This window comes from Trichoderma ghanense (assembly GCF_004382785.1).
Source record: "Trichoderma ghanense strain CCMA-1212 chromosome Unknown scaffold_4, whole genome shotgun sequence".
Classification (NCBI taxonomy): domain Eukaryota; kingdom Fungi; phylum Ascomycota; class Sordariomycetes; order Hypocreales; family Hypocreaceae; genus Trichoderma; species Trichoderma ghanense.
The window spans coordinates 1,070,990-1,083,490 of record NW_027395667.1 but is presented as its reverse complement, the minus strand read 5'-3'; the positions used below and the strand labels follow the sequence as shown (position 1 = coordinate 1,083,490).

Here is a 12,501-nt window from a genome sequence, read left to right as displayed (position 1 = left end):
GAAAAAAAAAAAAAAAAAGACAGCCCACCCCGTATATTTGACGCTATTCGTAAGACTCGTAACCTCGTGGCTGCGCTGAGCTGAGCAAGGGACTTTGACGGTCCCTTGGCTTCTCGACGTATAGATACCACGTCTCTACTCCGTCACGAACATTTACAGAAGAGCAATGACACCAGCGGCGAGGAGCAGCAGGGCGCTGGCACTGGTGGTGGCAGCACCGCTGATGGTGGAAGGCTGGGGAGGCTGAGGAGCACCAGTGCCGACGGAGGCGACGGGGGGGATGGGCGTGTTGCTCTGGTGAGGCTTGCTGGGCACGCCACCGGTGATGGTACTGTTGTGGCCGGCCCAGGCGCTGGTGAAACCGGCGCTGGTGGCGGGAGCAACGGTGGTCTCCTCAACCTCGGTGGTGGTAGCAGCCTCCGTGGTGGTGAGAGCAGCGGTAGTCGTAGGGGCAGCGATGGTCGTGGGAGCCTCCGTGGTGCTGGTCGTGGTGGTGGCGGCAGCAGTGGTGGTGGTGACAGGAGTCGTGCTGGTGCTGGTGCTGGTCGGGGTGCTGGAGGTGCTGGTCGAGGTGGGAGTGGCGCTCTCGAGGCCACCGACTACACTATAAGCAGCGGCGCAAGCAGCGAGGTCCATGTTCTCCGGGCAGCACCACGTCTTGAGGGCGTGGTCGTGGGTGCAGTAGTAGCCCGCGTCGCACGAGTCTAATAGCGCTGGTCAGCCATCTCATCGCAAAATCATCTCTTCCAAGGTTCACATACTGCCAGAGCCGTCAGCGCAGCAGTTCTGGTTGGCGCCGGGGTTGTAGCAGTGCGTCTCCTTGCCGCTGGAAGGGCACTCGGCATAGCCACTGCCGCAGGCCTCGGAGCAGGTGTTGCCGGTGTTGCACTGGGACAGCTCGGGCTGGTATCCGTTGGTGCTGCGGCGCGCGAGGCTCTGGCCCAGGACGGGCATCATGGCCAGGCGGTAGGGCTTGGGCTCGGCCGCGACGTGGGCGGCGCAGGCCAGGAGGGCAACAGAGGCGGTGGTCTTGAAGAGCATCTTGGCGTCTTGTCGCGTTGTGCGTGTGTTGATTATTATTATCGCGGATCGCGAGCAGTGCGAAAAGGAGGGCAAGAGCTGCGCAAAGGCAAGGCGATCTCGATGAAGAAAGAGCGGAACGAGTATCAAAGAATACTCTTGGAAATCACTGTGGTTGAATGAGCGTTGAGGTGAGAAGCTGCAGGAGGCGCGACACGAACGGCGGGAAGAGAAGAGAAGAAAAAGCTTTCTCGAGATGCGGAGGGAAGCGAGAGACAAACAAGGTCAGCAGGGGGGATCCCTGGGCGGCGCACCGGCCAATTACCGCCAAGCTGCTGGCCAGGGGTCCCGTGGTCAGGTAGCTTCTGTTAGGCACGGGGAGCGGTCTGTGCTGCCTGGGCCTAGCTGACTCGACATGGAGACCCCCCGGCGACTCCTTTTCCGCTCTCCAATCGCTCATTTCCCAGGGGGCCAGGCAAAGGAACAGAGCTCAGGAACAGGCACAAAGGCGACGCTGCAGAGGCCGGCAGACGCAGACGAAACGAGACGAAACGAGGCAAGGCGAGGGCCCTGTTTGAGACCTGAAGCATTGATTATGTTCTCGCCTACTATTTTCATCCTCAGCCACTACTCTACCGTCCTACTCTAGGTACCTTGTGCTGTCCGCGACGGAAGAGGGGGAAGAGGAAGAAGGCATCACCAACTCTCTCTACTTGGACTTACTCGCGCCTCATCCGCTCCTCGGCGCTCAGCTCCTCCAGCCCCGGCACCAACATCCTCGAAATCAACAGACCCGAGGCTAAAAAGACCCAGTGAAACCCCTGCCCGCCCATGCCCGAATCTGCAAGGCCCCAGGCACAAGGTCAAGCCACCCCAAACCGCCTCAACCCGCTCCAGACCACTCAGCAAGCGCCGGCGCAAATGGGCGCAACGGATTGGTCTGCCTGGTCCTTGGCTGCTAATTTCCCGCCCTGGCCCTGTGAGGGAGACTCCACTCGCTGGATGGGCTCAAGACTGGCCGACTGACTCTCTCTCTCTCTCTTCACCTCTTCATTCAGTCTCCTCTCTGTGGGCTTCTGTCTCTGGAGCAAGCGGATATTGAAAGGGGCGCTTTCTGGCGCGTGCGTCGCCGGACTTGTCGGTGACGAAATGCCTCGTTGCTTCTTCGAGTGCTTTCGCTGTCGTCGAGATCGTTGTGGCGAGACACCCTTGAGGGTTGCTTAAGCGACGTCGGTCATTTTGCGGAGAACTGCCGAGTCGGGCATTCGCCTTCTTTTGCTCATTCTGCTTGTCCAGCAACGCCTCCCACGATCCAGCAAACGACATTTGGGTTCCCATGCCATGTCGGTGTCTCATTTATCCGGAGCCCATCGTCCGCGCTGCTTGCCCTTTTCTCGGCATCAACCATTGTCACGGCGCCCGGCTCGTGGTTTCACCAGTGCCAACGGGGGAGCCGCTCGTCAACTCTAAGGCCTCATCCATGTCATGCACGACGAAGAGAAAATAAGGTTGTTTATTTCCACGATATGGCTGATTGTGAAGGAAACCTCATCTCTCATGGCCGCCTAAACAAAACTCGTCATAAGTCTTACATGGCTCTCGTCCGGTGAAGATTCCAGATCAGCGCCACATCCGACATTGCCGCATCTCGCTCTCATCACACCAACCCACGCTTGTTTTCATCCACTCACGTGTTGTCTCGCTATGCTCAATCTTCCACCCCGGTCCTTTGACCTCAATGAAGCACGCCCAGACCGGGGAGAGGAGGAGGAAGGAACTTGTTTGAGGAGCCAAGAAAAACAAAAGAAAAACAAAGGCGGGACAAACGTTAACACGAGCATGCGCGCGCGTTACATGCGATGCAAATGAACCTCTGGTACCCTATGTTCGTCTTGAGGCAGCGCCACGAACCGAACACTATCACACGAGAGATGGTAGGTTCCCCATCTCATGGACACGTGGTCATGCACCGGGTTACTATCTCAGAGTACCCAACGTGGTGTTTGGAATGTGACATGTAAGGGCATGCCTTTGAGATCCAACTACTGCATCACTTCGTCCTCCGCTTCCCAGGCTGCTTGCCACACAACCCGCAGCACAGGGCTGACGATACGATCGTTCAAACCGTGAACTCTTTTGGTTTCAGCTATTCATCTCGGCTAACCTGCTGGCTCTGCTGGAGGTCACATTCAGCTGATACGTGTCTTATTATGCCTTCATCTATGTACCTTTCCTCGTCAACCCGAACCACCTGTTACGTGCCTCACTATCCTACATCATCACGGCATCTGCTTTGGCCCACATACCAACTTGCAGATACAAGGCATAGGTGTCTAATAGAAATATAATACTAGGTAGGTACAGACATATACTATGAAGACATGCTAACAAAAAATTTTGACTCTGTATCACCCTTCGAAGAAGAGCCTGAAGCAGGGCAATGCCAGATATATCCAGGCCCTAGTCCCTCAAATCCAAAAGGATCGAGCCCAAAGCTCACGGCCAAACCATGACAAAAAGAAGGAATGGGCCCCGCCGTGGTGGGGTGTTGCTGGCTCAAGAGGACAAGATTTGAGCTTCACAAAATCTATATTCTTATTTCGTTTACTCTATATCACTCTATACAGTTTGACACATCCAAGTCTACCAGTCTTGCCACAGTAACATCATCATGCCATCACTAAGACTTATGTTCCTACCGCCTCCTTACTCTCAAATTTCGTCTTCAAATGCTCGCTCAATTCGGTGTACCCCTTCCTTTGAATTTTTCTCTCCAATTTTGTTCTCGCAACGTCCTATACTGTTGAAAAGACTACCACGTTCGGCCTCTACGCCGTTGAGGCGACGTTGGTTGTGACGGGCAAGATCGCTGGCCGATCGGATGTCCTCCTCGAGGTAGCCTACCCGTTCTATCAAGTCTTCAACAAGTCGTCTTTGGTCAGAAGCAAAAGTTTCGACTCGCTTTGCCAAGAGGTCAATGTGACGTGTCTGGTCATTGTTCTGAGTCTGCAACTTCGCTGCCAAGTCTTCGATGCGTCGTGCTTGGTTGGATGTAAGAGTTTCGACTCGATCCAGTAAGGCGTCGATAAGACGCGTCTGGTCATCGTTCTGGGTCTGCAATTGCTCCGCCAAGTCTTCGATGCGTCGTGCTTGGTTAGTTGTAAGAGTTTCGACCCGGCCTGCCAAGGAGTCGGTAATACGTGTCTGGTCAGCGTTCTGGGTGTGGATTTGCCCCGTCAGAGAGTCGATCCGCCTCGACAGGTCGGAACGTAGTTCCTCATTCAATGCGTGAAGGTGCATCGCCTGAGCTTCTGCGTGTGCTCGCGTGGAAGCAAGTTGATCTGTCAGCGATCGGAGACGCGTGTCAGACCTCTCTCTTTGGATGTCCAGTTGCCAGGTCAAAGTATCCAAGCGTCGTGGCTGGCTGTCGGATGGAGCGTTCCTCACGGCTTGTAGACGAGTATCGAGGCTAGCACGCTGAGATTCAATTTGCTCCATCATTGCCTGGAAATGCGCATCGGATCGAGCTTGGTAAGTGCCAGACCTAGCTAGTAGGACGTCGAACCGAGCCCGTTGAGCGTCAATTTCATCAGTTAATGACCGGTGCCGTCGTGACTGGATGTCCGAATGGGCCTCTATCATGGACTGGAGGCGAGCATCCATGGACGTACGATAAGAATCCATTTGCTGAACCACGGTGTCAACGCGCCAACTCAGTTCCTCGAACAGGTCGAGGCCGAGTTGATGTTGTTCGGCATGGAGTTGAGGTGAAGAAGCTTGGCTATCGAGGCGAGGACGAATTGTCAGTTAATGCCATACGGAGAAAGAAGGGTGACAATGTAGGTCGACGGCACTTACGCGATGCAGTGGGGTGTGAAGCAGGACGTTTCCGCGACGAGGCATAGTCGGGTGGGTTGACATCGGGGAACTGAGCTGGCGTAGTAGGGACGCCGCCTTTCCCATTGTAAAGAGTCGAAGCACTGAGGCAGGATAGAATTGATGGCATGCCATTGCCTTCCTCGAAGGCTTTGCACATGTCTTCCAGCATGGCCAAGTTTGTCTTGGTGGTCAGAGCCGCAGCAGTGCCGGGGAGCGTGCTCACACTCGCCAGGTCGAGCGGGAGATCCAGGGTTGGGAAGTTGACCAAGTTCGAGAAGAACTCGATGGTTTTGCTAGAATCGGGGTCCGCACTGTCCAGGTTTTTGCTTGGGGAGACGAAGGTCGCGGGGGTTTTGAAGTCGAAATGCAGGACATGAGTGTGACCTCCTTGGACGGGGTCGGAATTCGGGTGCAGCGAAAGATGCTGGACTTTGTCCGGAAAGATGAAGAGAAATATGGCTTGCTCAGCCTGCTCGAGGGTGCCATCCGCGAAGAAGACCTTCGTCCGCAACCTGAACGCACCGCTTCTGCTTGGTGGGTGCCAGTTGATGTCGAGGAAGATTCTCTTCGGACAGCCGGGCAGGTTGGAGAGTATTTTCCCGGCGCGAATATCAGGATCAGCTCTATTGAGGTGGATTTGTCGTGGATTGGACTGAGGGTCGCTCGAGATGCTTGAAATGACATGCGGCGGGTTCTCGTTCATCACGCTGTTCACGTCGGTGGGCTGCGGGTGGCTGGCTGGCTCCATGGCTGTCGGTTTGACAAGATGCACTGGGCAAGGGCAAAGAGCCTTGCTCGAAGTTTGAGAAGATGATCCTTCAGTTTGATGGCTTCAGAAGTCGTCACTGTTTCTTCAATCTGATACCTACCTTCCTACCTTACTATACCTACCTTACCTTACCTTAGGTACCTAGTAATACATACCTTACCTACTTACCTACCTAAGGTACTTACTTACATGGATAAATGCATCCAGTCTTCATCGTGAAGTTACTATGTAGCAGTTGGGCTCCCAGGTTACTAGGTCTGGTACCTAAGGTCCTTTCCATTATCTTACTTCTTAGGTGTAGGCACCTCACAGGCAAGTACCTATCTAAGGTACCTTATCCGTTGGGTCTTACCGCTAGTACTACTAAGGTACTACCTATATTCGGTAAGGCAGCGCAATGATTTTACGCTAAAAGCGGCTGGCAATGACTGGCCGATGTTTCCCCATGCCTATGTATGACTCCTCCCCATCAATCTCGTTATTCCCCCCCCTGCTCTTTCCTCCACCTACATAGTACTAATGCCAGTCACCTCTGTTCATCCCATCTTCTATCCTCCCAATATCATCACATCATCACCTCCGGCTCTATGGACCGGTACCCTTAAGCCGTCGCGCATGTCGGCCCGCTCTCAGCGATCAACGGGCACCTCCATCGCGAACGCTACAGGATCTTAATCACCGTTCCACATATGGCAGCGGCGTGCTGGACTTGAATCACCTAGAACACGTTTCTATTCGCGGCGACGTGCTGGGCTCAAATCCAGAACACGTTTCTACACTTGGCGGCGCGGTGCCCCTGGGTGAAGGTCTCTTGGCCAGCCCTTCACGAAGCGACGGAGTTCAGGGCTCTCGGCTCTCGGCTTGGGCCCTCTGGACTCAAGCCTGGACCCCGGGCTCGTACTCCGGGTGATGGCTGGTTTTCTAGATGGCCGGGATGAGCCGACGAGGCGTGCGTCTCTCTTTTCCCCCTCCTGTTGTCTCTCGACAATCTCTGTTCATCCTTTCGCACGTCCTTCGGCTCCCGAATGATCGCATCCTCACCAACCGACTCCACAAGCAAACACGCCCAAAGTCATCGCCCAAGTCAGCCCGCTCCCAGCGATCGACGGTCGCCTCTTTCACGAACGCTACAGGATCTAAATCGCCGTTCCCTATCTGGCCGAGACGTGCTGGACTCGAATCCCCAGTTCACGTTTCCCTATTTGGCCGCGACGTGCTGGTCTTTAAGACCTAGATGCGTTTCCCCATCTAGCCGCGACGTGCTGGGCTCAAGCTCTGGATCACGTTTCCCCATTTAGCCGCGCGGTGCCCCTGGGTGAAGGTGGCTTCGCCAGCCTTCACGAAGCGATGGAGTTTTGGGCTCTGGGCTCTGGGCTTTGGTCCAGACCTGGACTTGGACTCTGGGTGACGGGTGGTTTCCGCCATGGCTGGGATGGGCTGGCGAGGCGTGCGTCTGGGCCTGCCGGGTTCGCAGCTTATCAGTAGAGTCACGGCTGCTCTTTCAAAGCCTGGGTGGGTTGGGTTTGGGTTCAGTTTTGATTTCTCATTCCTTTCTCTCTCGCCCGGCGCGCCTCATCCTCGTGCTCACTGTTCTCTTTTTCTCTAGGCCTCGTCGAACGCGATGGCTACGTGGGCGTTTTGACTCCATGAATATCGATTTCTAGCCTGGCCGTCCTTCTTTCGAGTCGCTTCCTCTCCCCGCCATCGAGCCTTTCCCATTGTCGAAGATGCTGTTCATGGATATGTTGGATGCTGTTATTAAACAGGTCGGAATGAGCCTTGATTTCTTTGTGTATATGACATGAATTAAAGCAGATACCAAAGCAAGCACATGGCCTCTTATCACCAGGTACTGGATGTGTGCCCGCCATGACGTGTTCGCAATTCCCCAAGCCAAGCCCCAAGATCAAGGGGCTTGTCCAAGAGCTACACGACCGAGTTTCGAACCTGGTATGCATGAGGTGGCTTTAGCACTCCGTAGAGCAACCGACCCTGCCCTTGAGATCAGTGGCTCGGGTGGACATTTAACGCACGCGTCACCTGTAGGCAAGCATCTTAGGCTCAATGTATTCAGGGTTGAACATGAAGCAACGCAACAAGCAGTGTGCCACCCGGCAGATGCTTGAGGTATCTCGGAAGTAGAAATGTTGTATCACTCGCGCGCCGTCATGGGTCATGGGCTTTGTATTGGCGTCACCGCAAGGAAACCCAAGGAATGCGCTGCTTGTGATGTGCGTGAAGCAGCCATTTCCTGATGAAGACCCAACTTTTACCCTTTCGCGTCCAACTGCTCTGGGTATGTGGCTTCTGACATTGCCTCATGAATTGCAGCACAGGGCTGACGATATGCGTTGGCCTTCTGGGCAATGCTTCAGACTGGTTTGATTTCAGCTGTGAATAAGGCGGACGACGAGCTGACTTCGATACATGACTGTTCAATGTTCTTCACTTAAGTATCCAGCTGTCTTCATCCACTCGTCATATTTGCCACATCGCCATCCGCATCTACTTTTGGTCTGCAAATCAATCCACAAGTCAAGGTACTAGGTATCAATTCACTGTATGCCATAAATGATACAATCCTAATCCTACACACCATTTCACCTGAGCCCATGGCTCTGAGACGTCCAATATCATTACATTTCGTCACCCCGGCATGACGAGCTCCCAAAACAACCCGAGTACCCATTCGTTGACGCGCCCCAAAGTGCATGAATAGCCGGTGCTCGTTGCTGAGAGAAAACCTCCAAAGACAAGTTAGCAGAATCGGAATCGGATCCTTCGAGCTTCGGACGGCGTGCACAGACACCCTTCCGGTCCTCTACCAAGACTCGTCGCAGCCACCTCACAAGCGGCTTCGAAGGTGCGGGCGCCTCTCGTCCCTTTGCCCGCGAGGATCGGCGTCAGTGGTATCCTACTCGCCCTCTTCGCCTCCCAGCTTGGCGATCCATTTGTTCATGTGCGAGTACTTCTCTTCAAACGTGCGCTGCAGCCTTTCGCCAGCCGCCCACATTGGATCGCCCTTCTTCCAATACGTGAAGCAGTTCTCAAAGATCTGCCGCACGTCGCCAAGGAACTGCTCCTCGGTCGCGTACTCTTTCTGATCCATCTTCATCTTCACTGTGCTGAGGTCCATTGGCCTCTTGACCTTGTCAAAGTAATCCGGCACGCCGTCTTCCGCGGGGTCGACTGGCGATCGAAAGGGCCCAACAAGCCGCGTCCAGAAGCCTATAACGGATTAGTCTGACTGAGAAGATCGGGTTCGATGCAGAGGCCATCGTTTGGGGTGCTTACCGGGCCCAGAAAGCATCCTATTCAGCAGATCGGCACAAAAATCCAGCTTCTGCTGAGTTGAGAACGTCCTACCCTCCAACATGGCTGCGCTCGAACGTCGCTTCTGTGGTTTGAATGGCGGGGAAGAGCCAGGCTTGCGGTGCGACTTGCGGGCCGAGCTTGGCTCGCCTGCAAAGCCAATGGATCGTCTATTCTTCTTTGCGCCCAGGATTTCTTCATCGGGCAGTTCGTCTAGGTAATGAACATTCTTTCTTGGCCCTGTCGAAAGAGAGTCAGGAGGCGACTTGATAGCACTTGAAGGGAGCCCAGAGACGGCGGTCCCGGTGACAGTTCCAGGTACAGCAGGAGCAGGAGCTGGAAGTATAGTCGTCTCAAACGAGCTCATTGTCACCACGAGCTCGCTGAGCACCTCTTGCGGTAGAGACTTGGCAAACTCCGCCCGTGCGTCCGAAGACCTCATGTACTCGGCGGCCCAAGACAGCAAGAGGACTCTGATAGACGAACCCTCGGGCGTGTCTCGCCAGACCTGGATGAGAAGTGGCGTCGCTGGTATCCTGCCCGTGGTTCGTCGGCATTCCACCATGGCCTCTAGTGTATGCTCGCATAGCCCCTTGATGCCGAGTTTGTGACCCAGGTTCCAGAGGCCAACCAGGCATTCGTACGAAGTGACGCTGGAGTTTTCGCCGGTAATCTTGCCAGTGTAGAGGAAGCTTTGTACGAGCCCAAACACTTCGGTAGTCGTATCTGGTAGCTTCACAATATGCTCCAGTGCCTTTTCCGTGGCGTTTTCCTCAAAATACTTGCGATAGAATTCGGAGCGGTCACAGAGGAAGTCTTTCTGAAGGCCAAACGGCTCCTCATCGGGTCCGACCAGGACGATGACGAAGATGGGATGAGGTTGGCTTGTCAAGTGCGTCAGTATCTTATAGATGGTGCTAGGTATGTAATACGATAACCTACGCCCATGAAAATGGCTTCCTCTCCTTCTTCTCCGGTGCGGTTCCGTTTGCGCTGCCGTTTGCGTTGCCGTTTGTAGCGGCATTGGGGGCGCCTTCTGAGGCGACAACGTCTTGAGTAGGGCCTTCAGAAGCCATTGTCATTGATCGCCTGGCTGAAAAATTGTCAGCACTTGACCCTATCTCATAGGAATGATCATAGAGGATGCTATAGTGTGCAAGTGACGAAGGAGTGGCTGATACAAGGTAATGCAAACGAGCGTATGAATTCTCATAAATGACGGGATTGCTCATGCCATTGACGATGCCGCCCTGTCAAAGTCATTAGAGTACCTCAAATATTTGAGATTTCTCCGATCTTTGAGAGCGATGGAGCCCGTGACCAGAGAAAGGATGAAGAAACGAAGAAATGCAACGATCAGCAAACTCACCTGTCAAACGCAGTCTCGTGAGAGGTTCTTCGTTTCTTATCGATTTCGGACCTCCGAATTGCGCAGCACTTGATGTATGAGAGATGGACGACGCGCGACTTCAACCCTTCAAGTCGTGAGAAGAAGATCGGATTCAGTCGAGGTGCGATTCGTCCTTCAGAGTTGAGACTTGGCTTTTCCCGGTCGACGGAAATTGGTAGGTTCAGACGACGAGGCGAAGCTGAAGCATCAGCTGTGTGGCGCGTTTGTGGCTTGATGTCGTGTTCCAGCTTATGTAAGGGCCGATTTGGGAAGGAGCGACTACCCTGGAGATTTACATTTGTTCTATTTCCGACGTGAGGCCCAGAACATCATCTCTCTGAGCCTTGAATTGCTGTCAAATGATTCAATAAGAGTCTTGGCCTGAAAATAGGCTCTGGGGTAGAGCGGTTTAGTTGTGGCTCCTGTGGCTGAAATTCCGCATCACGTTTTGTTCAACGATGTGCAGGGTAGACTGCATAAGCCTTCACTGATAAGTTATGCCACTTTCCAGCCAAACAACAAGCACTGATCTTCACGATTAAAAAGCAAGTGATCGTGACTGATCGTGACTTGCTTGTAACCAGCTTGGATAGATGCGTAGTCTGTAGAATTTCTAGGTAGTCACATGTCAGAGATAAGAATTCGAACGTGTAGCAAACGTCACGGCAACGTGAGTCAGCGATCAAGTGCTCACGGCAAACCACAGCCTCAAGTGTACAACATGATATGCACATACTCTTCAATCCAATACGCTATGACTGCAAGCAGATATCCTGGAGAGTAAGTTGCAGCAGTCGCCGGATTAGAGCGTGGGAGACATCTGCCAGATTCCATAACGCTCTCTTGTCCTCGTCAAGCCGTCTTCAATCATATCAGATGAGCTTCTTGCTTCTCTTTGGCCGACTTTACCATCGGACATTGCGGCATTCCGTCCAAGTGTATTGGTGGCTCGACAAACGTAGCTAATTGTGAGATGCCATCTCTCGCCCTGGGGGTTCCTCTCGTCTGGTTGGCGATCAGCCGTCGTCTGAACCAGCACTTCAACATCAAATCCTGGAGTACCCCTAGCTCACTTTTATACCCGAGGACGACTTATCACTCTTACAACCTCCTCAAGACCGCCGCCTAGACTAGAATTATTGCAGTGTTTTCTTCGTCATCCGCAACTTTATGTACGGGATGCCCAAGTATCTTTGCATGACACTCGACCAACTAACTGGTCATGAAGTCTCTATAGTTGAATTACTATATACTCCCAACCGTAGAATATTGATTATCAAGACTGGGCAAACATTGCCATAGGAGGAATATCTCATTAAGCCACAGTGAAGAGGCTCATAGTCTCCATCCAAGGCGGACAACTTCTCAACACCATTTTGTACAAAGAAGCCCAAAAGAATTACAGCTCACGACCCAAACATGGTAGGTAAACTTACAATCAAGGAATACACTCCAAGGAACTCAATGAACAAAGCAAACTCGTCATTACAATGCCATTCCCAAACTCATAAAAACCCACGCTTCCGCGCCACCTGTCTGCCCGGACAGACTACCACTCCGTCCGCCCATCGAACAACTCCTGGCCCGCCTACTGACAGCTGGCACCACCCGCCAACCAGCCAGCTCAACACACCCCTAAGGCATATATACCAAAAGTCCGGCTCTGCTTATCGGAAGGCGGGCAGCCGAACGGTAAGTCGAACGGTTTATCGAAGCAACATGATGCTGGAGGTTGGGCGGCCGATGAAGGCATCGCTTCGATAACCGACGGCGGTCCCGCCTTTTTGGTTTTTTTCTCTTTTTTATTTTTCTATTATCAAACTTCTATTTTATTTTCGCATAGGAACAGTTGTTCACTCTACCTGCTATTGACAAGGGCAATTAATGTCGCCTAAGTCATATTAAAGCTCGCAGACTGCGGCCTGATGATATTTCTTGTGATTGTCGATGATATCTAGGCTCGTGATGGAAGCAGCTGATCGTCAGTGATGTCTCTCGCCACGCCCTATACTGTTCTTCTCTCTTCTCTTTGGAAGGGCACGCCAAAGCAAACACTTCGTAGTGACAGAATAGATTACCGAGGCAAATTGCGTGAGCACGAGAAGCGCTCCGAATAGGAGTTCTTAGAAAA

At 53.2% G+C, this 12,501-nt stretch overlaps 4 protein-coding genes across 4 annotated transcripts; all 4 read right to left on the bottom strand.

Annotated features, from left to right (window-relative positions):
• Window positions 1-153: 153 nt before the first annotated feature.
• CCMA1212_004520 (uncharacterized protein) lies at window positions 154-1,049 on the bottom strand (the record flags this gene model as incomplete). Its single annotated transcript, XM_073701819.1, has 2 exons — window positions 762-1,049; window positions 154-704 (listed from the first exon to the last, which is right to left on the bottom strand). The coding sequence occupies exons 1-2, from the start codon at window positions 1,039-1,041 to the stop codon at window positions 154-156; spliced, it is 831 nt and encodes a 276-aa protein (XP_073559353.1). The 5' UTR covers window positions 1,042-1,049.
• Window positions 1,050-2,070: 1,021 nt separating this feature from the next.
• Window positions 2,071-2,346, bottom strand: CCMA1212_004519 (uncharacterized protein; the record flags this gene model as incomplete). Its single annotated transcript, XM_073701818.1, has 1 exon — window positions 2,071-2,346. The coding sequence occupies one exon, from the start codon at window positions 2,344-2,346 to the stop codon at window positions 2,071-2,073; it is 276 nt and encodes a 91-aa protein (XP_073559765.1).
• A 1,386-nt stretch (window positions 2,347-3,732) lies between these two features.
• Window positions 3,733-5,647, bottom strand: CCMA1212_004518 (uncharacterized protein; the record flags this gene model as incomplete). The annotated part of the gene is made up of 2 exons (XM_073701817.1): window positions 3,733-4,796; window positions 4,879-5,647. The coding sequence occupies 2 exons, from the start codon at window positions 5,645-5,647 to the stop codon at window positions 3,733-3,735; spliced, it is 1,833 nt and encodes a 610-aa protein (XP_073559764.1).
• Window positions 5,648-8,582: 2,935 nt separating this feature from the next.
• On the bottom strand, window positions 8,583-10,056 carry CCMA1212_004517 (Ankyrin repeat, bromo and BTB domain-containing protein; the record flags this gene model as incomplete). The annotated part of the gene is made up of 3 exons (XM_073701816.1): window positions 8,583-8,896; window positions 8,963-9,864; window positions 9,923-10,056. The coding sequence occupies 3 exons, from the start codon at window positions 10,054-10,056 to the stop codon at window positions 8,583-8,585; spliced, it is 1,350 nt and encodes a 449-aa protein (XP_073559309.1).
• Between the last annotated feature and the right edge of the window lie 2,445 nt (window positions 10,057-12,501).